At 41.4% G+C, this 24,228-nt stretch overlaps 1 protein-coding gene across 2 annotated transcripts in view; it reads right to left on the reverse strand.

The window, feature by feature from the left end:
- The window catches only part of shisa8b (shisa family member 8b), a 37,268-nt gene that overhangs the window by 8,792 nt on the left and 4,248 nt on the right, over positions 1–24,228 (reverse strand). For both annotated transcript variants that reach the window (XM_082544287.1, XM_082544286.1), the window contains exon 3: positions 9,930–10,054. In XM_082544287.1, coding sequence (XP_082400413.1) covers positions 9,930–10,054 — 125 coding nt within the window. The remainder of the gene's footprint in view (positions 1–9,929; positions 10,055–24,228) is intronic.

Raw genomic sequence — 24,228 nt, forward strand, 5'->3', positions numbered from 1 at the left:
ACGATAAAAAGCGATTAAAAACCCTGAAAACCATAAAAGAGTGGTCTAATATTTATGCCACAAGCTTCTTTCTTTTTTTTTTTTTTTACCAAAAGCAGCTGGTCAAGGTGTAACTTCTTAAGGGACATTTAATCAAATGTTAGGGTATGTATATATTTGAGTCTGCGTGTATACTTTGGACCCAGAATCCAAAATAAATTTAAAACTTATTGAGCTTTATATTTAAGATGTACCAGCCTGGAAAAAGAACAGTTTAAAAAAATCACCAAAATGATAAGTGATTTATTCTCATGATGAGTGTATGTAAACTTCAGAGGAGAACTGTAAGTGCAGGATTAACATGAGTTTAAAAAACAAACAAAAAAATATGCCCTTTTACTTTGAGACTGGTAACTTTGGGTGAAACAGTTCCATCCCTGACAGGCAGTCGGTCCAAAGCTAAATGAACCGAGGTTAATGAACAATGGAACAAACTAGGAGTAAAAGAGTAAATCCCTGGCTATTAGCAATAATGAAGTCCACTGATGCAGCCAGTGCACTTGATGTGAGCCCCAGGGATGGATGGATACACACGAATGTTCACTCTGACACACACATACCTAAACATCCTTCATGAGGTCATCTGAAAGAGAAAGACAAAATTGGTGGAATATAGTGCTTGTATAGTGTCACAGTGTTGGAAGCAGAAAACATGTGAGAGAGGTACAGATGTGTACACTGTATACCTTTTAAATGTTATTCACTAGTGAGAGAGACAGAGAGTATTACAGAAAATGGTAGGATGTACTAGTCGAATAAATTAGAACATTTTTCAGAAACAGCGGGATGGAGAAATGTCAAGAGTTAGCCATTATGGTAACAACATTAACACAACTCTGAGACTACACACACACACACACAAGTAAATAACCTAGTGGTACTGATGTTCCAGCATTTGCCAGATTAGTGGGGGGAAAAGTCCTTTTTATGCCATCATCGTCCTTATCATCATTATCAATACCTCCATCTTCCTGTCATGAAGCTATTGGACCAATAAATAACCAAGCGATCACAACACACTGGCTATTAATTCAACACTTGATTAACATTTGGTTGTAAAATGGTTTTGATCAGACAGCCACCCAACCTCCAACGGTGAGCCTATTTATAGGATCCACTAAATGTGTGCAATGCTAGCTTCCTTATTCCAAGTCACTGTGATGGACCTGTGATGTGTTGTACAGATGTGAGACTAGCCAATGATCATCCAGTGAACATTTACCCCAAAAGCAGAAGTATTTCCAGTAAAAGAATACATCTGGCACGGATAAAATTGCCTTCTGTTGTGTGCTACATGTGAGAACAGGCAACTTTAGACAATGTCTCGACCTGATTCTCCAAACATTGTGCATAGTTCTTGTGTAGAAATGGCTTCTGTTTGCCATGATTTCCAGATATGCTTCCACAGGTTTGATTCATTTCGATCTAAACCTAATGAATCGGTTTAGAGAAGGGAAGTAACATTATTGTGTTACAAATCGATGGTAAATGTGTAAAGAGTCAGATGTGAGACTGTAGTTCCTGGTGTGGCCATGGCTCTGAAACCAAGTCCATCCCCATGCCCAACTTAACAGTAGAAATGAACATGTGTACAGCCTGGCACAATTTTTTTTTGTCTTTAAAGCAGTGGCATAGGGTGAGTTTATAGAAAGGCAAGCAGGAACTCATTTGAAACTTCTCAGCTTGCCTGTTTTATGAAAGTAGAGATGTATACCGCTCCATTATCCAGACTTTCCTCACTAACATGCCTAAGAGGTTATTAAAAAACGTTTTCAGACTACGCTCTAATAGCTCTACATCACACATTGCCAAGGTGGTTATTAAAAGAAAATGTGTATGTTAGGATGACGGAGGGCTTGTTTACTTGTTAATGAAAGCTTTATTTCCACACAACACAGCTCGTAAATAATCTCAGTGAAAACAGAGCTTGTCTCTGCAGCTTGTCTTGAATGATAAACATTATAAGTTTAGTCAAGCCTGCTTCCAGAGGGAATAGCCAACGATGGCAAGAAGATGGGAAACTTGTCTCGCAGGCAGTGAGAGAAGCTCATGAGACACATGGCTGTTTGAGATGCAAGGAGAGAGATTACTTCATGTTTGTTTTAATTGATGTCTGTATTTAGATTACACTGGGCAAGCAGTGCTGTTTGCCTTGCTTGCCATAACAGAACAACACTGCTCTAAGAACTGATGCTCTCTTTCACAACAACTCGAGTTGGTGGATTTTTTTTAACTTACCCGCTGGGTTTTGTGAAGGTTTAACTTTAGGGCCGGGGTCACTTTGACACACAATAGTGCCAAGACAGGCAACTGTAGCCAGCAGTGTGTCTCTGTACTGGACTTCTCTACAGTCCACATTTGTAGTATTGGTGCCATTTAATGAAATGATCTGTCAAATAATAAGCCTGCTGTGTGGTAGCACATCCAAGATGTCTTAAATAAAGATTATTGTTTTGTTATTTAGCATGAACTACTACCTCTGCTTCTACAGAGCAGCACCTCAGTTCTACTTACCCTGTTAATTCCTATTGGTTTAAGGGGTTTACTTATTTCTACACAGGACTACATAGAACCTTGTGAAAATTGTCTTTTACACATGACTTTAGAGGCATTATGTTAACTGTTGTCTGTATTTTTGCTTACAGAGATTTGCAATTTGGAACATTTTAGAACCCAAAAAACCTAGAGGGCAAAAAACATAGCGTTGGTGGCAAATGTTTGTTAGATTTTTCCCAACCTATTGGAGATTTAGATTTGAGGGGTTTCAGCTAATCTTTTTTTAAAAAAAAAACCTTTGGAGCATTTGAGAGTAACTTCAGTAAACTGTGCTGAGGAGAACAGCACATTGATTTAAATGGTAAAATAACTGGTGCTGGTAATTGGCCATCATTTTAGGTTCAGATGACGTCTCGTCTGATTTAAATAACCGAGACATTGATTATTAATAACACAGACTTTTTCTGATTTGCAGCTTTTTATGATGAAAAGGACGATATGTTTTTCTCGCAACATGAAAAATACTAGGTTATCAATAAATTAACAAGCAAGGGCTCATAGTTTGCCAGATATCTTCACTTTCCAGAGTGTCTAGCTATTTAGCAGAGTTTTAGAAGGCTAATGATGCAGCAACAGGAGCTTCAAATTCATTTTCAGGTCACAAACTTAAAAGCAGTTAGAGTTTTCAAGAAGTTTAAGTGCTTTTTAATGCAAAGGGATTCACACTTCTTCAGTTTCTCTCACTCTCCCTCCCTCAATAACTTCCACACACACATTCACACGCACCAATCATCTTCCTGCTGTTTGCACCAGCCTGCAATTGTGAGTGCTCGAGACCATGAAACATTGTTTCTGTGCATTGAGCGTGTTTGTGCATCTCTGAGTGTGCGTTGGCATGATACAAATGATACATAAAAGGAGTCTTATGTGCCGTGGGGAAAGAGATAAAGGAGAGAGTGCACTGCATGGCGTCTCTCATCTCCAAGATAACACAGGAGCATCTTTGTGTGTCCGTGAACAACAAAACTGCAGTGGCAAGAATAAGGAGACATAAGTGCTGGGAATAAAGCGAGTAAGGAGGGTGGGTACAATGTCTAATAACGGTACGATCCAACGTGAAAGTCCGTGTGCATCATCACTGAGTGTAGTAGAGGCAGTGTGAACAAACACAACCTTCTCCCACATCCACTTACTTTATAACCCTCGCTCTGTGCGACTGGCTGAGTCAGGCGTACACGTGCCTTTTGTGAGAATAATAAACATGACAAAAACACGGGAGTACAGATTCGTACTAAGATCATTAAGTAGTTTGCCTCTAATTGACCCCAGGGAAGAGTTGAGAGGGCAGGAAAACATTTTGGATGACACAAGCACTCAGAGTCACTCTTCTGACAGCTGGGGTAACAGGGAAAAAAGAGATGTGGGAGGAGAAGAGGTGAAATTTGTGTTTGGAGTGATTTGTTACTGGGTCACCCTACTTCTGCAGTCGACTTTGATAAATAGGTCATCGCTTTTTGCTTCAAGCTTTCTATCTGCAATGACTCATATTTGTTAGAGACCAAATATTTGCCTCCTGTCTCCAGTTAACATCACGGATGGTTCATGTACATCTCAAAGTATGTGACTTTAAAGGCTTGTGACTTCTTGACGTTTCTAACCTATAAAGTCAGAGTGAAGCAGGATTCAGAGCTTCTGTAGTGTGACATATTTCCAGATGAAATGTAACGTGGGCGCATGGATTTAAACACAGGTCTGACGACAAAAGCTAACACATACTGGTTACGCTGCCAGAACCACATTTAAAAATATTTATATATTAAAATATGCTTGCTGAAAGTTATTGGTTTGCTTGCTACCCAAGAGCTTAATGGCCAAGTGCACTTTTACCACAATCAGAATCAGCTTGATTGGCAAAGTATGTGGACACACGTATGGAATTGGGCTCCGGACATCTTTGCAATGGTGCAAAGAAGTTGGAATAAATGATGGAGTCAGTAAACGATGGATAAGATATTTTAGAGACAATGGACAGATGGCAACAGCCAGGATAACAAACTTAAGGCTTTTTATGTGGGAATCCAAAATTCAATGACTGACATCAGGGTGGTAATATGTGACTCTTACATCAGTGGTCCCCAACCCGGCCACAGACCGGTACCGGTCCATGAGTCGTTTGGTAACGGGCCACGAGATTTGAGACTCGGGTGTTAAATTCATGGTTTTTATCGGTTTTTAGCGTTATTTTTTTTAATCGTTTTTATCGTTAAATCGGTTACCCTGGGTCTTTTCCCGTGTGTTATGAATAAATCTTCTTTTTTTTTGGTACTGGTGGTGGTTTTATTTTGTTGTATTTATCCGTAACACCTCAAAGGCCGGTCCATGAAAATATTGTCGGACATAAACCTGTCTATGGGGGAAAAAGGCTGGGGACCGCTGTTTTAGATATAATCTGTGGCTTGTGTACTACAGCAACAGGCTGTAAAGAAGAAGGAGCACAAAATCACAGATCTGCAGAACATCTCGTTATGGTGCTCAGTGGAACCAAGTGGATACTTCAAACTTTTTTAACAGCGTCCTATAGGCCAGGTCCAACAGCAGCAACAATCCCAAAGGTATTTTCTGCCTGGTATAGGTTACACAGCAAAAGAGTGCTGTGTAACCTATATTTAGATTAGTTTTCATGTTACCTAATAAGCTATAGTTTAGGATCTATCTGCACTCTCGCATAAAAGGATAAAGTCCACAATCTTTTTTAAGTGAATGTCAGCACAAGAGAAAATGGCAGCAGTCCTCTCAACAACCCTGCAATTAGTTCAAATGTGTTCAATTACTCTGTGTGTAATGAGTTTTACTTTTTTCCAAAGCCACCTCTGCTTTCTTGTCTACAGTGGAAAAACCAATAATGTTCATCTGTTTCCTACCCCAGCAATCTATGCAGTGCTCCACTTTGTCCTGTGGCTCAATAACGGAACAGTTTGGATGGTGAATACATGTACATACATTGTCTGTCAGTTTAGATTCAGTACAAATAGCCTGAAAAGTAAAAAAATAAAAAAATAAAAAAATAAATCCTTGAAACAGATGCAGATGAAGAGCTCAGAAACGAGCGAAGAGCAAATGAATATCTGGGACAGAGGGAGGTGATTCATGGTGCACTGACCCTTAAATGTCATGCTGTGAGTTGCTTAAAACCATTTCATAACCAAATATATATATACATACATATATACACACACACACACACACATATATATATATAGTAGATGGTAGACAAGGCAGTCTTAAGGCAAACACTTATTTTTCCTTCTAAGTTGATAGTTATGTTTGGATGTTTGTTTTCTGGTTATTGATCAGTAACAGCCACTGGACATTTTCTCCCTGTGGGAAAAAATGACTACTATGTACATAAATATGAAACACACTCCTCACTCACACCTTGCCAGAGGTGGAATGGGGCACTGTCTTACAGAAGTTTCACACCTTGGCCCAGGCGATAGTAACCACCTGCACTTTTTGTCACAACTTGGCTAATGTGAAGACTCAAATGATTAATAGTAGGTCAATGACTTTCAGGATCGCCTGCAAGGGGGCAGTTGCCACTTGAGGATAAATGCCTACTTAAGACTCTCCATCAGTTGTTTTACAACTGACAAAGACTCTTGAATGGAGACTAGAAATGTTTTCATGAACGTAAAGAAGTCCAGTTGCCTTCTTTTCAAGCACATGAGACAACAAAGAACCCCACACCTGGACAGTATGGGCCCCTGAAATGCCCTCTGACTGTCTAATTGAAGTAAAATAAAGAGCAACAAAATCTGAACACAAGAGGTCTGAACACCTTGGAGATCCACATTATATTTCTAAAAGTATTCATTCATCTGCCTTCACACTTATATGAACTCGACTGACATCCCATTATTAATCAATAGGATTTAATATTATGTTGGTTCACCCTTTGCAGCTTTAATAGCTTCAACTCTTTCAAGGTGGCTTTCCACAAAGGTTAGTGATGTTTAGGAGTGTGTGTGGGAGTTTGGGGCCATTCTTCCACAAGCACATTTGTAAAGTGAGACACTGATGTTGGATGAGAAGGCCTGGTTTACAGTCTCCACTCTTATTCACCTGCCTTTATAGACCGTGCTTTGTAGACCGGTAGTCATGTTGGAACCGTTCCCCCAGCAACCAGCAAACCCAGACTCATCTATTGGACTTCTAGACAGAGAAGCGTGATTTAGTAGTGATGAAATTTCACCAGTGGACTGGCACAAGTTTCATCCTATCGCTTTACCATGATCCATTCTTTCACAAATATTTTCACATGCAGTCTGCATGGTGCTTGAGTTTATCCACCTTTGACCATGGAAGTGACTGGAGCACCTGAATTCAATGACTGGGATAGTTGAGTGACTACTTTTATCAATACAGATGTTTTTTGTACAAAATCAACGGAATAATGAACAACTTTTTGTCTATCTTCCCCTTTCTTTAAATCTAAATTAATTTGCATTTTCACTTTTACCCTGTTTCTGTCCACACTGTCCAATTCTTATACTTCCATTAACTCACTGAAAATATAAAAACCCAACATCCATTGAGCTGCACTCAGACAAACTTGACTAGCAAACCGGACACAAAGTTGATATATTGATACAGCATTATGTAAAATAATTTTAGGTGGACTATTCTCTTTGTTTTCGGTCCTGCATCATAGAAGTGGGTGTTGGGTTGATGGTCGGGCCATGCTAATGGGCATTTCGAGTTCCTGAGGGGGTAAAGAGTGGGCCTAGAACTTGTTAAAACATAACCATTCTTTTTTGTTCCCTACATGTTAAAACTAAAATGTGAGATGTGGGTGTGCTGGATTTGGAGTTGTTTAAAAAAGCTGTACTGAGTCATACTTTTAGCAATGTAATTTGCAGATGACACAACTCTGCTGGGGCTCATCTCTGGGGGGGGGGGGGGGGGTGAGTCTTCCTACAGGGATGAAGTAGAGCGACTGACAGCATGGTGCACAGACTACCTGATCAGACCAATGAGCTCACTGTGGATTTCAGGAACATGGCAGAGCAGGCAAAGAAGACCCAGCAGAGACTCTATTTCCTGAGTGTCATCAGGAAAAATAACATCTCTCAAAAACTGTGGGTGTCCTTCTACCAATACTCTATTGAGAGCATCCTTTACTACTGCTTCTGTGTGTGGTTTTCAGCTCCACAGCAGCACAGAGAAAAACACTCCAGTGAATCATTAAGACTGCCCAGGAAACCATCGACTGTCCTCTACCCTCTCTTGAAGAACTGTACAGGTCCCACTGCCGTAGGAAAGCCAAGAACATTAAAAAATGTACTTGGCTGAACAGGAGTCATAACAGGAGCATTAAAGCAAGTAGCCATCAGGGCATTAGACACCACCTTGCACCATGTGTAAAAGACGTGCAATATTGGCACACATGTGATGGTGTTCCCATGCAATTGTGTTACCGCCTCCGTAAGGAAGGCACCTAATCTCCCTATATTTCATGTATTTATAATGATAATAAAGATATAGAATGTAACAGCATTCAATGACAAATATATTTTGTTCTTAAGTATATTCTCAAACAATAGGGGGGTTAACCTGTAAATTCTGTTTATGATGAATGTTCTCTGCTTGACTTTGACTCTTCACATGATTATATTATCATCTGTGCTTTTCTTTAGTAATCTTACTTGCAGTTACTGTTTGTATAAAACTAATAGTTTTCTTACTGCTGTCTTCCTTGTTTTCCTGTCAGTTTATCTTCATCGTCTCCTGTGTTTTACTTGGCTGCATCGTTATCCTAACTGGCTTCACCTGTGCTTCATTCCTCAGCTGTGTCTAATGCCCTTGTCCTTTGTCAGAGCATCTATTTCCCTCTTGGTGTTTTCCTATTTTGGATTCTTTTTTTTTCTTTGCTTGTGGACCTTTGGACTCTGTGGATTTTTTTATCAGCTGTAATAAAACGCTTCTAGTTCATCTACCTGTCTCAGAATCCTGCATTTTGCACTTACGCCCTAATCCAACAAAGTTTATAAAAACCTCCCTGGTTACTTTCACTTTCAAAATACTAAATGTCAACGGTGAAAATGCTCAACTCAAGGCTACATAGCAGACGTTCAGAAAGAGAGAGAGAAAAGTCACACTGCAACAATCGTCCTCTTAGATTTAGTTCCAGCCAGCATATTTGTTGCCCTTTTCAAGTGCATATGATCAATGACTGGATTAAAGTGTCTGCCACATACTGCATGTGGCATCATGTCATTAGCGGGGTGTGAAATTCCACACAGTGAGAAATGCGAGATAGAAGCTGCAGGGTCTCTCATACGAGACGCCCTCTCCCACCCTTCCACACCATCAGATGCAGAGTACACACCATCACATCGCTAATCAATGTACGTGCACCATCAGTTACTGGTATGCACAAACCGAAACAATCCAAGCACACAAGAGGTGGTTTGCTCTGAGTAAAACATGGTTAAAATAGGTGTTTAAATTCCACGTTGCTGTATCTGCTGATGGAAATGTAGGAAAAAGGCACATGCTGCCTTCAGGGTTCAGGCCTGCTTCATGTTATGAATATAACATGAAGTTCAAAGCAACTGGGTTGTTGAGCAAGAGGTTTCCAGGTTCAAACCAATGACTGTAGAAAACTACTACTTTTCTGCAGTCATTGGTTCAAACCAGCTGGCTTGTTGGGGCTTTTCTGTGTAGTCTCCATGTTTTCCTTGAACATGCCTGTGATATCTCCTCACACAGTCCAAACGTGCTTTTTGGGTTAACTGGTGATTCTAAATTATTCATGGGATTTAGTGTGAATTGTTGTCTGTCTCTCTGTGATAGGCCTGCAATAGATTGACAAGCGGTCCAGAGTATACGCTGCCTCTCACCCTATGACACTAGAGACAGACTTCAGAGAGAATGAAACTAGTTATCAATTCAATAAGTTAACGCAGGATATTTCCTGTACGTTCACATGACACGTGAGACTTTGCTATTAGAAAAATCTGAAGTGATTAAACACAAAATAGAGATGAAAAACAACACAGCTGCTGCAAGCAAATCAGTGGCATGAGTGTGTGTGAGAGGAAAAACATTGTACAGGAGTCTAGCATTAAAATACTCACTCATAAGTTACCATGGCAATATGCTCCGTAACAAGTGAACTATCTTCATAGTACAGGAAACTCAGGCTTAACCCTGAAATTACCAGGGTAAGATGAAATCTTGCTTCATAGTACAGGGACAGTACTGTTAGTTGGTGAGCCTATAGTCTTGCAGTCTTTGACAGCAGTAAACTAATCTTTTACTGCATTACCTTTTACATGTGCACGTGTGTTTACATGTGTTTTTGTATGTGCACAATCTTTCTTTGCACTTACCACTCCTGCTGCGCAGCATCCTGGCTGAGACGCCGTTGACTCTCCCTGCACTGGGCGGACTGGCCGTGGCATTTTCCACCGAGCTCACCTCATTCCCCTGCTGTTTCAGCAGGTCTGTCAGCGTCCTGGAGACCAAGACACACACACACACACACACACACACACACACACACACACACACACACACACACACACACACACACACACACACAGAGGTTAAAAACGGTGCTCAACTTATTTTATTTGATAAACCAAGTTAGAGTACAATAGATATTAAATGTATGTGACTTCTTTTTGTGATATTTTATTAATGAAATGCTTATTTTTCTTTTAAATTTGACTCCTCATCCAGTCAATTACCCTGATGAAATCATAACAGAATTCTCAATAAAATATATTGACAGGAAACAAAGACAAGCAATACTGTAAGAAAATTTAAGTACTGGGTAAGTAATTTAAAGGAAAGTTTAAGTAATTGTGGGTCATGCATAAATAAATGTGTGTATTGCACAACTTCATGTATTTTACCGAAAAGAATAATGATATTGTAAGTGGTGCCTAAATTATGGAAATTATACAGCAAAGGAGACACAAATTATACTATGAGTAATTGTAAGCATTGTGTAATTTCATGGTAATATTTAATGTGCGAAGTGAGTGGAAAAATATTTTGAAATATAATATAATAATGTTTTTCTGCTAAATGACCATGCAATGGTACACCACCTTAAAATTACATATGCAGTATTTATAGGTAAATATAATTTCATGGTAATTTAATTTAAAATACACTGAAATTCCATTTAATTACAGAGGAATTACACACTTGGTTGTGGGCTGTATTATGACCAACAAACAATTTGAACCAAGCCACAAACATAGTGTTAAGTACATGTGTGCACAAATGACCATGGAAAAAACATTTTTACCACTTTGTGTCAGGTCTCTCTGCATGTACATTATAAAGCAAAAGATTTGTGTCAGATTGGAAGACATTAGATGCCGCTGCCTGTATTCTGACAAAGTTAACTGTTTGCATCTTGTTACATTTACTGTAGGAAATATGCTTATATAATTGAGCCTGAGCAACATATTTTTATTTTCAGGCTAAATCTCAGCCAGCTGTATTGACTGGCGGCCTTTTTGCTGCTTGTCGTGTTTGCAATATGTTCACATTGAGACTTGGCTCTAGAAGAGTTTGAGTGCAAGAAATGCTTCCAAACAAGTGTGAGTGCAAGTGTTCATGTGCACACACACACGCACACACACACACACACACACACACACACACACATTTTCATATCTTAGTGAGGACATCTAATTGACATAAAGGCCTTCAAACTCGTGGGGACAGGCATTTTGTCCCTATGAGTGACTGTTTGTCTCCAAAAGTAAAGAGTGCCAATTTTCTGTCCTCAGAAAGATGTCTAAACATGTACACTTTACACATACACACACACTTTACACACAGATGTATGTTTATGCACAGTTTGGGGGACTTACCCTTCATCCAACACATATCTGCTGCCTGTGTATTTCCCCCGAAAAACACTATTGACTCAAAACACTTGTAGTTAAGCTTTACAAAAGGAAGTCCACAGCACCACTCATACACACACATACACACAAATGCACAGGTATACAAGACACTGTCACGGCGAGTGAGAAGAGCCGTGTGGAAAAGGAAAAGGAGGAACCAAACGCAGGCAGTCGTGAAGGCGTGAAGGTGATTTATTGAACACAAAAAATAGAGAGGCAAACGGCAAAACGGAGAACTAAACTATACTGGGACAACTAAACTACTGAGCACGAACAAGAACGAAGGAAGACGATGGTACATGATGATGGCGGCAGGGAACACACGGATGAAACTGGGTCAAACTGACCCAGAACCGTGACAGACACAGTGCTGCGAGGCTGCCGGACACTGGCGCCACCGGGCCCTCTGACCACCACCAGGCAACGGGTGAAGCGTCTTGCCCAAGGACACAACGACCAAGACTGTCCAAGCTGGGGCTTGAACTGGCAACCTTCTGATTACAAGGCGAACTCCCAACTCTTGAGCCACGATCGCCCAAATAGTGCATGTTTGCTTGTCTTTGTGACCCACATTTGACTCCCAGCACTCGAAATGGTGCTGAATGATAAAGCCACTACAAAATATATATGGATGAAACACGTGGACAATGATTTAACAATAATTTCACTGAATGACTGGAACTACAGTACTGTGCAAAAGTCTTGAGTCACCCCTTATTTCTTTATAATTGGCTTCCAAGAAGCCAGACCTTCCTGTTGTTTTGAAAGAGGTCTTAAGCAATAGTTCTCCAGGCTTCCTGAAATGCTTTTCCAATTTCATTTTCAGTCCAGACCTGTACACGACCATTTTCAGATGGACTTTTTTCTCTTTGTTTGCATTTTTCATCCCTTTTTTAAAAGAATTTTGTATCAGCAAGTGGATTCTCAGAGCTGAAAACTTGGGATGTGCAGTGTGTCTTAAATAGTTTGAGAACATTGGACAATGAGGACAAAACAAATGGCAGGCCTTAAAAAAACTGTCACCTGAGAGCTACAACAATGAGCATCTACAGCCATCTGTAAAACATGGTGGAGGCTGTGTCATGGTTTGGGGCTGAATTTCAGCCAGTGGTGATGAGGATCCTGTCAAAGCTGATGTTGATCCACCTTCCACAACTACCCAAAAGCATATGATTGGTTTCATTTTAGCATGATAATGATTCCAGACAGTATATGGAATATACCAGTGTTGTGTCTACTTAGCAAAGAACCAATTTTAGATTATATTTTGGCTGTGTTGAAGAATAAAGGTGATCATACCACGCTGTAAAACGCTCGACCTATTTCCTTCAGTTCTTCATAGTGAAATATAAAGATATGAAGGGTGATCCATGGCTTTTGCACAGTACTGTAAATGCTTGCACTGGAATCCAGACACGACTCATCTTCAGTTCTTCATGCTGAGTCTAATTCACTTATATAAAAGTAAGCCAATGGTTAAGACTAAACACACTAGTTCCAACATTAATAAGACCCTTTCTCATTAATGAGTCTTCCATTCTTGGTTTCTCACTCTGAACTCATTCAACATTTCTCAACATTTGACACACGAGGAAAAAAACCCAAACGTCTTGAATCATTTTCTCTCATCTTCTTTCATTTCTTTAGTCTGTTTTTCTTTGAGTCTCGTTCTTTCTCTCTCACCCCCCTCCTTTCCTAAACTCAGTTCTAAATCTGACTCTTTGTCTTTTCCCTCCACTTCAAACCATACTGTTTGTCTTCCTCCCTCACCCTCTCTCTGCTCCTCATCCCTTCTGTGACTCACCACCACACAGTGCCTCGGGCCTCTGCGCACGCTTCTCTTGGCTTGCTGCTCAAACAACTTGCTGATTTGGACTTTTAATCTGCAACAAAAACTGCACCTGTCTTCAGGCGGTGTGGTGTTTATGGAGCGTTGGCTGAGCTTCATGAGAGTTTCTGTGGGTGCCTTTAAATAATGAAGACGTCTTTGTCGCTGGTTAAGAGGTTAATACTGGAGTGTGGGCTAGATTGACAAGAAAAGTCTGTAGTATCTGCAAAAACAACCCAGATGTGAACATTAAGAGGAACACATTCATTAATGAACCAGAATCAGTTGAAGTCCAGCTAGTGACTACTCTTGGACTTCATGTTTGTTTATTGGTTTACAACGGGAGTGTCAAATTCATTTTACATCCCGGGCCACATACAGCCCACTGAAACCAGGCCAGACCAGTGAAACTCCCCTTTCTACCAGTGTAAAGAAGTTACATATTTAGCTGTTTTTCTACACGATAAAGAAAAAGCTCCTGTGACAAAGACATAAATCTGTCAGCACGACTCTTTCGACTTAAATCTTAAGAAATAAATGTGTAAAATTATAATTACAAAAACAGTTACAGAGGTTCTATTAGGGACGTAGCTAAGCATTTTGGAATTTTGGCATAATTTGTGAAAGTTGAAATTTCTTCGGTATTGAATAGCAGAAACTACGCTTTCTTGTCAGAGGTAATTTTTTTTGGCGGGGAGAACCAGCGGCTGACAACACTGTAAACAACGGTAGATTGTTGCGTCATAAGCAAGCGAATAACCCAAAAATAAAGATTTTTGATGGAAAACTGGTCTCAAAGCTCACTGATGAGAGAACTGTGCAGGAAGTGGGATTTGAATGGAATTCATTACAATGTTATTCAAACATGATGCGTAGTTTTGTCTTCTTTTGCTTTTGGTTCAGTGAATTTTGGTCGGAGAGTGACGAAACCTGCAGTTTCGGAATCCATGAGATGTTTCAGCACTTGCATGTCCATGTACGTGCTGTCGGGTGAACAGTGTTTTGAGTTTACATCTTTTCATAGAATCTGGCCCTCTGACCACCACCAGTAGGCAACGGGTGAAGTGTCTTGCCCATGGACACAACGACCGAGACTGTCGGAGCCGGGGCTCGAACCGGCAACCTTCCGATTGAGCCACGATCGCCCCACTTTAGCCATTGTTCCAGAGGTTTTGTAGTTTGTATTTTGCAGGATCTGACCTTAGGTTAAACTTTCTGATCTGTTCCCTCCTGGGAAGATTGGCAACCACCTTTGTTACACTACTTTTTGTATTTACCCAACAAACTCACATCTAGAAAGCTAATAAAAAAAACATGCAAAAGTATCCAGACTCCCAATGTAAATGCCTCTATGATATGAAAGGGCAGGCCAAAGCTCAGAAGAGTAGCTTTTACTTTCACTGGATTGCCCTAAAGTTCCCTCAACAGTGTTCCCTGTGAAAATTATTGTTTCTGCTCTGTACTCTTGGAGAAACCTTATGGAACCTATATGTGTATTATACTTATATATTCTGTAAGCTTCTGCCCTCACTGCGCTTATTTTCCTTTGACATATTATATAAAAGTATTGTGCCTGAGATCAGAGAGCTCATCAGTTCTTCCATCCTATCTCATCACATTAGAGCCACAGTGAAATGAGACTTCACTAATGTCCTGTAACAATCAATTAGTCCTCTCAGGTCACCCAGATTAGAGCGTGCACAGTGAGTCGTTCCAACAAATATTAACAGTAACTCTCGAAATGTGAAATCCTCTCTGCTGTATGACTGCACTGATTGAATGTAAGATGTTCTCAGTGAGTACATTACACCATTTCTGTACACTGCGCCTACAAGCAGTAAATATCTACTATGTAAACATTTTTATAAGCTCTTGGTGATTTTGGTTTTACGGCTTTCCCTAAAACATCAAACTGTGGAGTCTGAGTGATAAACATAATGACAGATAAAAATTCCTTCCAACCAGGTTAGCCGTTGATGAGTAGTGTTTGTCTCTGACCTTTTCCTGAAAGCGGTTAAGCTTCATGCAAATGGTAACCACATTGTAACAGATGTCATTCCACTCTGAGTCTTTCTTCCTCTCATTTTTCTGCATATGTTCAACACCCGTCTTCTGTTCAAAACCACTTTCTAAAGTCTGGACTTCTGCATGCAGTGCAACAAAATACCTATAACATTGGACCAGAGCTCTTCTTGCAACCTTAGCTGTCACCCCAACATTCCCATTAAAAAGAATGCAAGTTTACAGCACTACCATGCTTTCTGCACTTTTCAAACCTACATCCAAAGCTGAACGCTACATCCATCTTTACGCTGTCTATGATTTTTTTTTTCCTTTCAGGCAAGAGGACCTTCTTTTTTTGGTTGCTTTTTTCCACCTACTACTTTTAAAACAATTAAGCACTGCTCTGTGGAGATGTGTCAGTTTTTCTTTTGTCAGTGTATCTGGTCGCACCCCTGCCACTTGGGCTGGTGCATATGCAAATCAGAGAAGCTGAGGGCACAATAAGCAGGTCAGTATCTGCAGACATCTCTACAATATTTCAATGCAGGAGCACAGATTTTTACAGAAGGCACAGAACCGCTTGAATACTTAAGACTTTCTGCAAAAAAACTCTTCATTCAGGCTTCCTACAAGTGAATGTTCCCTTCTGTTGCCATTCTGGCAGCATATTTTTCCAACAGCAACATCAGTCATTTAGAAGTGAATATCAGAAAGTCATGAGAGCGCTTTAAGCTTTTGTGTGTAATGACCAATACACTGAGCAATTCAACAGGACTTACCCACCTCCATGCAGGCTTTTGCACTGAGCACTGATAACAAGCTGGAGTGTCATCATCATCGCTTTAGTCTGGAGAATGCAATGTCTGTGTTTTCTGCAAAGAATTTCAAATTCCGATTTGTCTGACCACAGAGCAGTTTTCCACTTTGCCTCAGTCCATTTGGACATTTTGCTTCCTTTCTGCATGATAGAGCTTTAACCTGCATTAGTGGATGGCACTGCAAACTGTGGGAGTGTTTGTAAGTTTTTTCTTTGACACGCTGCCTGTCTAAGATATTCTTTTATACCCAATCATGTTACTGACCTGTTGCAATATTTTTCATGACATTGATACTTTTTCTATGTTCTACTGTGAATAAAATAGGAGATTATGTGATTTGGATATCATTGCTTTCTATTTTTTGTTGCATTTTACACAGCGTAACAAATTGAAATTGAAATTGAACAAGCAAAGGAAAACTTACAAGAAGCTGTGCCAGTGTCTAGACAAGCACACTTCATGCAGTATTGTTTTTGACTGCTTCTCCTTTTTGGCCTGTTACCTGTCAGTCAACTTATGCATAAGGACAAGAACACCTTTCAATTTAGGAAATTCAACATGTTCTTTTATCAACATTAAACCTGCGGAAGTATTACTAATGGACAGACAGCATTTCTGCTTCATAACCCTTTTCAGTTCAAATTTTTCAAAAAATGATCCAAATGTAATAGAATAAAACTTTAACAGACAAACAGACAAAACTCTAATTGTTACGACTCAATTTTTTTTGAAATGCCTTGTTCGAGACATGAGAGATGTAAGGATGGCTATCTTTGATATTTTCAATTCCCAGCACCTTTACTCAAAAAGGGGGGGCGACCACAAACACAGAAACAACACAGTGCCAAACCCTTAAGTCAGTGTGCGTTGACCCACATTTAAGTGTGTGTGGGCCCAGTGAAGCCCGGGAGTGGTGAGGAGGAGGAGGAGAGAGGAAGGTAAAGTAGCTGCAGGGTGAAAATTGTCACTTCTGATGGAGCCAGGAATCTGTCAGCTTATATGTTCTTTCACTTTGGGAGGAACTGCGACGAGTGATGATGCAGGCACATGCATATGCACACTTTATCACATTTGTTTGCAAGTATGCATGCATGCAGACATGCTCACACAAACAGTGGCGACAGGTGAGAGGTGATAGAGAGTGACAGCTCAACCCTGGAGGTACTGAAAAAGTAGGAGAAATTTTGGAAGGTGGGGTTATGGAAGTGTAGGAGAGAGCGGAGGAAACTCAGTAGTAGTAGATATTTACAGCTTGTAGTGGCTTCACTTGCTTCCTGTCTGCAGTCCGTGTACGGGGCAGGCTGCAGGGATAACTTCACATCTATCTTTTCTAGTATACCTGTTAAGCTGTGAACCATGATGCTGTTCATGCAGGTTTCATGGTGCTTTTCCTTCACAGATTAAGCACCTCCAGTATCAGTTCCAGAGAATCCAATCAAGATCCTTTTATTAAAAGCTAATTAAGAGAGAGATCCCTTATATCGTTGAGCCCCTCAGAGGACAAGCTTGTTTAAATTGTTATTTACATTATAAAACTGCAGATAGCTGTAACGTTATTACTAGTTTCTTGATTTGGAGCCCAAAAATGTGAGCTAAAGTACTGTTGGGTCACTCTCTTGTGTCTTTTGACCATTGAGCGTAGAGCCGTGTTTGTGATGGAGTTATTTATAACACTGGGTTAGCAGGGCTCTGTTAGAGATCGCTTTCAGCCAAACGATGGCCAGGATTCTCCAAAGGCTTTTGGTGTGAAAGGTTGAAAGTTTGTTGAGGTCGCTGTCTGTCACCTCCCATTACTCTGAGCCACAGAGCAAAGAGAACGGCACACAGTGGGGATTTAACTTCATTTGGTGTGGTTGTTGTACTCTGATGACCTTAAGTCTCTGTTCATCCTTGATCTTTTTCTTTGGCCCTTCTCTGTCCAGTTATGTGAAATTATCACTGGTGAGACCTCGCAGTTAATGCTGAGCTGTTAATAATCAAGGGCATCTCCTCAAGTTTGGTCTGGTTTAGGTGTGCACAGCATTGTGGATGCAGACTGTCTGATGCTCCTTGGTTTGGAACTTTCAAATGCCAATATCTATTGATTGGATTCAGTTAAAAAGTATGAGACACATCTCATCCCCCTCTTTTGTACATCCATCATTTTTCTTCTGCTAATCCAAAATATTTCAAATAAAAGATAAGGAGCAACTGGGTCTGAAAAGTGAAATCACGAGGTACCTGCGTTCTTTGTAATGGCCAGCAGAGAGCAATAACTCTGGTTGTAAAAAGAGCAGAGATTGTATAGAAATCTATTAAAAAGTTTTACCATAGTTCTCCCTCATTGTATGATCTCATTAAAAACATTGTGATGAGCAGATGTTCTCAGTTGCTAATTTCAAGTCGTCATTAATATGCCTTAATGTTCATTTTGTACACTTTTATCCCATTTAGAGTTGAATCCATGATAAAGCAGGGCATGCTTTAAGGTGTGGGTATTTTGCATGTTCCTGAGGTAGCAACTTGTCAATCACAGTCTCCTGTTAGCAGTTTATCAGTAACATCTTCACCTCCCTTATGACATCTGGCTTAAAAAACTAAAAACAACAACAAAGAAGTGTCCAAAATGCTTATCTCAAGGCTTTAAAATAGCTTGAGGTACAGCTCTTCTCTCGCTCCTCTGCTTGACCTAAGAGGTCAAACACACTGTAACTTAAAAAAAACACTAGCAAATAGAATGAAAATACTGCAAAACCACACAAATCACAGCAGAAGTAATTTAGTGAGTCAATAACATGATTTAACAGAAGCATTGAATAGTGAACATGTAGCGAGAGCTGGAGCCCCCTGTTGAAGTACTGCAGGTTGGTCACAATAATAACAGAAACTCAGTCTGAAATTAGTAACAAATATGTATACTTACATATTAATAAAAATATATTAATTTATATGAAAAGGGAATTGAAAGAGGAGGCGAGTCATCCCCTAAATCACTTCCGTTGCGTAGTTTTTTTCTTTTGTTGTTTGCTTCTTTTTTAAATTCCGTTTTTCTTCTCTCTGCTTTTTGCATTTCCTATGTTTTCTCAGATCGTGTGTTTGACCTCTCAGGGCCACTGTACATTTCATTTTTAAAAAGTTTACATCAACGTGTCACTAGTGCCCTTGAGCTACAAAATGTGACTCAATATTTTCTATTTGGAAGCGAGAGAAAGGGTTAATAGCAAAGTGATTCTATGTGCTTTGTGTGAGTGGTGATGGACCCATATATATGCCCATGCTATATTGAGTATCACTTATTTGCGGACCTTAATACAGGGCAGAGCAGTCAAACCATTTAAGCAATGGCGTCCTTCGTTATGTAATGCAAGGACTAAAAAAGCAGCTGGCTTAAAAACACACCGGATGAAGATGACATGCCAGAGCAGTCAAAGATGTAGCTTTGATGCTGGATGGAAACCTCAAGAACAGAAAGGATAATGTTGTGAAAAAGAATTCCAACAGAAGCGTCCTTTGATGTAGGAAGGGTTTTTGTTTGAGGTTTCTTCACCAGAAAAAGTTTTCAATCTTTTAGGGGCACAATTGTCCCCGCATGGGTTCACTCTGAGTTCACGCACACTTGTTAGCATTAATCAGCGATTATAAACTGGTCACAATTGTGAATGAGAGCATGAATGGCTGTCAGTCACTCTGTATTAGCCCTGCAGCGGCAGTCTGTCCAGGGTGTACACAGCCGCTTGCCTGAAGTCAGATGGGCAAGGTTCCAGTCCCTGTGACCCTGAACTGGACAAGCAGTTCAAAAATACATGAATGAATAAATGGGTCTCTGATGAATGGATCTTTAAATGAACAACTCTGTGTATGCTTGTCTCTTGTGACTGTTCCCCTGATTGTTTCAGTCTTGGCAGTGTGTTGAGGACAAGAGTAGGTGCAGTGCTGTATTTGACACATTATCTCTGATCAGTGACGCCAGAGGGACATCACGAAACTAGCATTTTTGGCCGCTGCTATTATTTAAGACTAAATGAATATTTTATAATCACTTTGGCAACAAAAAGTCACTCATACATTAAATTAAAAATTCCTGTCATTATTGTTGTGCCTTGACACATAGATTAATTAACAGTTGTCACAGCTGTCTTGTCTTCGAAACATGCTAGCTGCTAGAAATTAGTAAAATATAAATAGATTTCGGAAGCGAGGCTTCTTCTATCCACCCAATCTTTTCCTCTCTTTTCTGAGAGCACCTGGAGCGCTGTGTCACACACACTCATTAATGTACTTACTTGCGCAAAAACACAGCCCTCCATCCCAACCATGTGACCTCCACCATGTTGTTTCCAGGTTTCTCCCGCTTTGCTAGCTGGACGCTATGTTGCAACACATCTCGCCTCATGGCTGTTCTGACCTCTCACTGTGGTGATCTGACCCATGCACATGTAACCCAAATGCCACCGCTATTATTCTTGTTGTTAATTGAACTATAAATCAAGATGAGTGTGAGTGTATGTGTGCGTGTACACGTAAAATCATGAAGGTCATTTTTGTTTGTTTACGGTGTACAACCAGCCCCGCTCCAGTTGAAGCCTTTCATTAAACACGACACGCGTGACCTAAGGCGCTCTCCATTGTTGGCTGGGGATTAGTGCGGCTTGCAAATACCCCGAACCTTGTGCGGCTGGAACGAGTCGAGGGCTATTAGAAGGTGTGTGTGTGTATGTCCTTGTTTATATATCTTTGTGGGAACCGAAAATTGGAAGTTTACGATGCTATGGGGACAAAATCCCGGTCCCCACAAGTTTGAAGGCATTTTTCAAACTCAAAATGTGGTTTTAGTGTGTGTGTGCATGGAAGGAGAGGGGAAGGAGGTCTGCGAGGAGGATCACTCTGGATTTTAACTTTCAAAGCTGATTTGGGAAAACTGTTAGGATTTTAGCCCGCTAATCACCCTCTGCTTGCAGGATGTTAAGAGAAAGAGAAACCTGTGGTGGGAAGCAGGTGCACAGCACGAGTTTGAGAGCTGCAACAGCACACGTGCAGATTGCAAAAGTCTTGCTTTGTGCTTGGCCGCTCTAACATCCGTCTCTAAAGCGCATGCAGAATTTGTGCATCTCACCTCATGAAGTGTGTGTGCTGTATATGAAGTCCTGGATTGCACGTACACTTTTATAGCAGGGATTTATGTCAGCAGGCTAATAACTAAACAAGCAAGCAGGCAGAGCAACCCAAAAATGGTAAAGCTGTAATCACAGTGAAATTTGTTTAATCTCAAAGGGGAGCAGTAATCTGTCAAGATGGGCTCACGGAGGGAGGATGTTTATGCCGCCACAGTGTTTCTATTTCAGCTTAGGTGCTACCCTGCAGAAAATGTTAATCCTAGTGGTTTGGTATCTGCAGAATGAGTTTTGCAGTTTGAGTTAATGGGAGACACTCAAAGACAACTGATGGTCAATGGAGGTTTTGGTGGCACCAGTGCAGCTGTCCTCATGTTTAGCTTCTCAATTAAAATTCAAGTGAGAAAAATGATGTGGGAGAGATGGGATGTTTGCAAAGTGAAATGGAAAAGGAGGGAGGAATGCATGAAGATCAGAGTGACTGAAAGTAGCTGCTGGTTTCACTTCTTATCCTTGCGAGTGAAAGGGGTGTTACACCCCGGCCTATGCAACCGGGGTGCAACGTAGAAAAACAAAAATAAAGAAAATAAAACCACGAAGGCTCTCCACCAAAATCCCAAAACGAAAATATCCCATGACGAAAGTATTTACAACAGACTATTTATTTATAACAAAACACCAAACTATTTACAACACGGGGGAGATCGCGACCATGACATACTGAAACACAAGGCTTAAATACATAGAAGGAGCAATCAGGGAATGGACCACAGGAGGGAAACACAGCTGGGGCAAATTAGAACTGACGAGACAGGGAAAATGTAAACTGAACACACTAAGATAACAACAGACCTTCAAAATAAAACAGGAAACACATGACAGTCACGCAAAAACAAAACACTGACAACACCGAAACGTAACATTTCCCCCTACCCAAAAATCAAACATGTAACCCCAAGTGAAATGTTTGATCAAACAAACGAAGGCTGAAGTGAAGGCAGACGAAGCTGATGGAGGCTGGAGCGGTCCCACGGACCCTCCAGCAGACGACGAAGGCTGGAGCGGTCCCACGGACCCTCCAGCGAAGGCGGATGAAGGCTGGAGCGGTCCCACGGACCCTCCAGCGAAGGCAGACGAGCAGCCCACCAGCTGCACACACGGACACGCAGCCCACCAGCTGCACACACGGACACGCAGCCCACCAGCTGCACACACGGACACGCAGCCCACCAGCTGCACACACGGACACGCAGCCCACCAGCTGCACACACGGACACGCAGCCCACCAGCTGCACACACGGACACGCAGCCCACCAGCTGCACACACGGACACGCAGCCCACCAGCTGCACACACGGACACGCAGCCCACCAGCTGCACACACGGACACGCAGCCCACCAGCTGCACACACGGACACGCAGCCCACCAGCTGCACACACGGACACGCAGCCCACCAGCTGCAGAAGGCTGGAGCGGTCCCTCGGATCCTCCAGCGAAGGCGGATGAAGGCTGGAGCGGTCCCACGGACCCTCCAGCAGACGACGAAGGCTGAGGCGGCCCCACGGACCCCCCAGCGAAGGCAAATGAAGACTGAAGCGGTCCCACGGACCCTCCAGCGGAGGCAGATGAAACTGATGGAGGCCGGAGCGGTCCCCCTGACCCTCCAGCAGACGACGAAGGCTGGAGTGGTCCCACGGACCCTCCAACGAAGGCGGATGAAGGCTGGAGCGGTCCCCGGGCCCTCCAGCGAAGACAGACGGAGGCCGAAGCAGTCCCTCCCACGGACCCTCCAGCAACGGCGAACGGCTGAAGCGGCCCCCGGGCCCTCCAGCGAAGACGGACGGCTGAAGCTGTCCCTCCCTCCTTCGGACCCTCCAGCGATTGGACGAGCCCCCATATGTTACACCCCGGCCTATGCAACCGGGGTGCAACGTAGAAAAACAAAAATAAAGAAAATAAAACCACGAAGGCTCTCCACCAAAATCCCAAAACGAAAATATCCCATGACGAAAGTATTTACAACAGACTATTTATTTATAACAAAACACCAAACTATTTACAACACGGGGGAGATCGCGACCATGACATACTGAAACACAAGGCTTAAATACATAGAAGGAGCAATCAGGGAATGGACCACAGGAGGGAAACACAGCTGGGGCAAATTAGAACTGACGAGACAGGGAAAATGTAAACTGAACACACTAAGATAACAACAGACCTTCAAAATAAAACAGGAAACACATGACAGTCACGCAAAAACAAAACACTGACAACACCGAAACGTAACAGGGGGGATAAAAAGCAAGAGAGGTTGATAGAAGGACATTTGACCTGGTAAAGAAGGAACAAAGGAGATGTGGAAGAAGGCTGAAGGAGAGGACTCTTACGAACCAAAACAAAGTGATTTGTGGTGAAGTAATTCAGGATGAGAGGGACAAATAGCGCGTGATGAAACAGATTTTCAAGCAAGAAAATGAGATCAAAAAAATAAGCCTGGAGAGATAAGAAGAACAAACTCTATGGAGAAAAGAAAGAAGAGGCAGCTAGAGAGTTGGTTCAGGATGAAAGCAGAGAGATGTGAGCCCATGCTGCGCTGTAATGATTTCCTGAGGCGAATAGACTGAACTTTGAACCATGTATTTAACTCTATACTGCAGCTGGAGTGTATGCACAATTGCATTTGTATCAGGAGAAAGGCTAAAACTCAAACTACAAATCTTTTTTCTTCTCAAGGTTGTGTTTCAGTAACTCAGTTTAAAAGCATCAGATTCACAGTGTAAAATGTGACTTCATGTGCTCTTTCTGAAACCCTGACACATTTGTACACATGAGACATTCTAACACAGACGCACAAGTTAAAAGTGCCTAGCTGCAAAAAACAAACCCTCAAAAACTAGAAAGTTGGTTTTCTCTGTTTCATGCTTACAAGAAAAGCAAACAGTACGCAAAGAGCTGAAATATAAAAGAAAAACTGAAAAAGAAACAAGTAAATGAACCCTAAGAATAGACAAGAGAAT

The sequence above is a fragment of the Aulonocara stuartgranti genome, assembly GCF_965226115.1.
Source record: "Aulonocara stuartgranti genome assembly, chromosome: 8".
NCBI lineage: Eukaryota > Metazoa > Chordata > Actinopteri > Cichliformes > Cichlidae > Aulonocara > Aulonocara stuartgranti.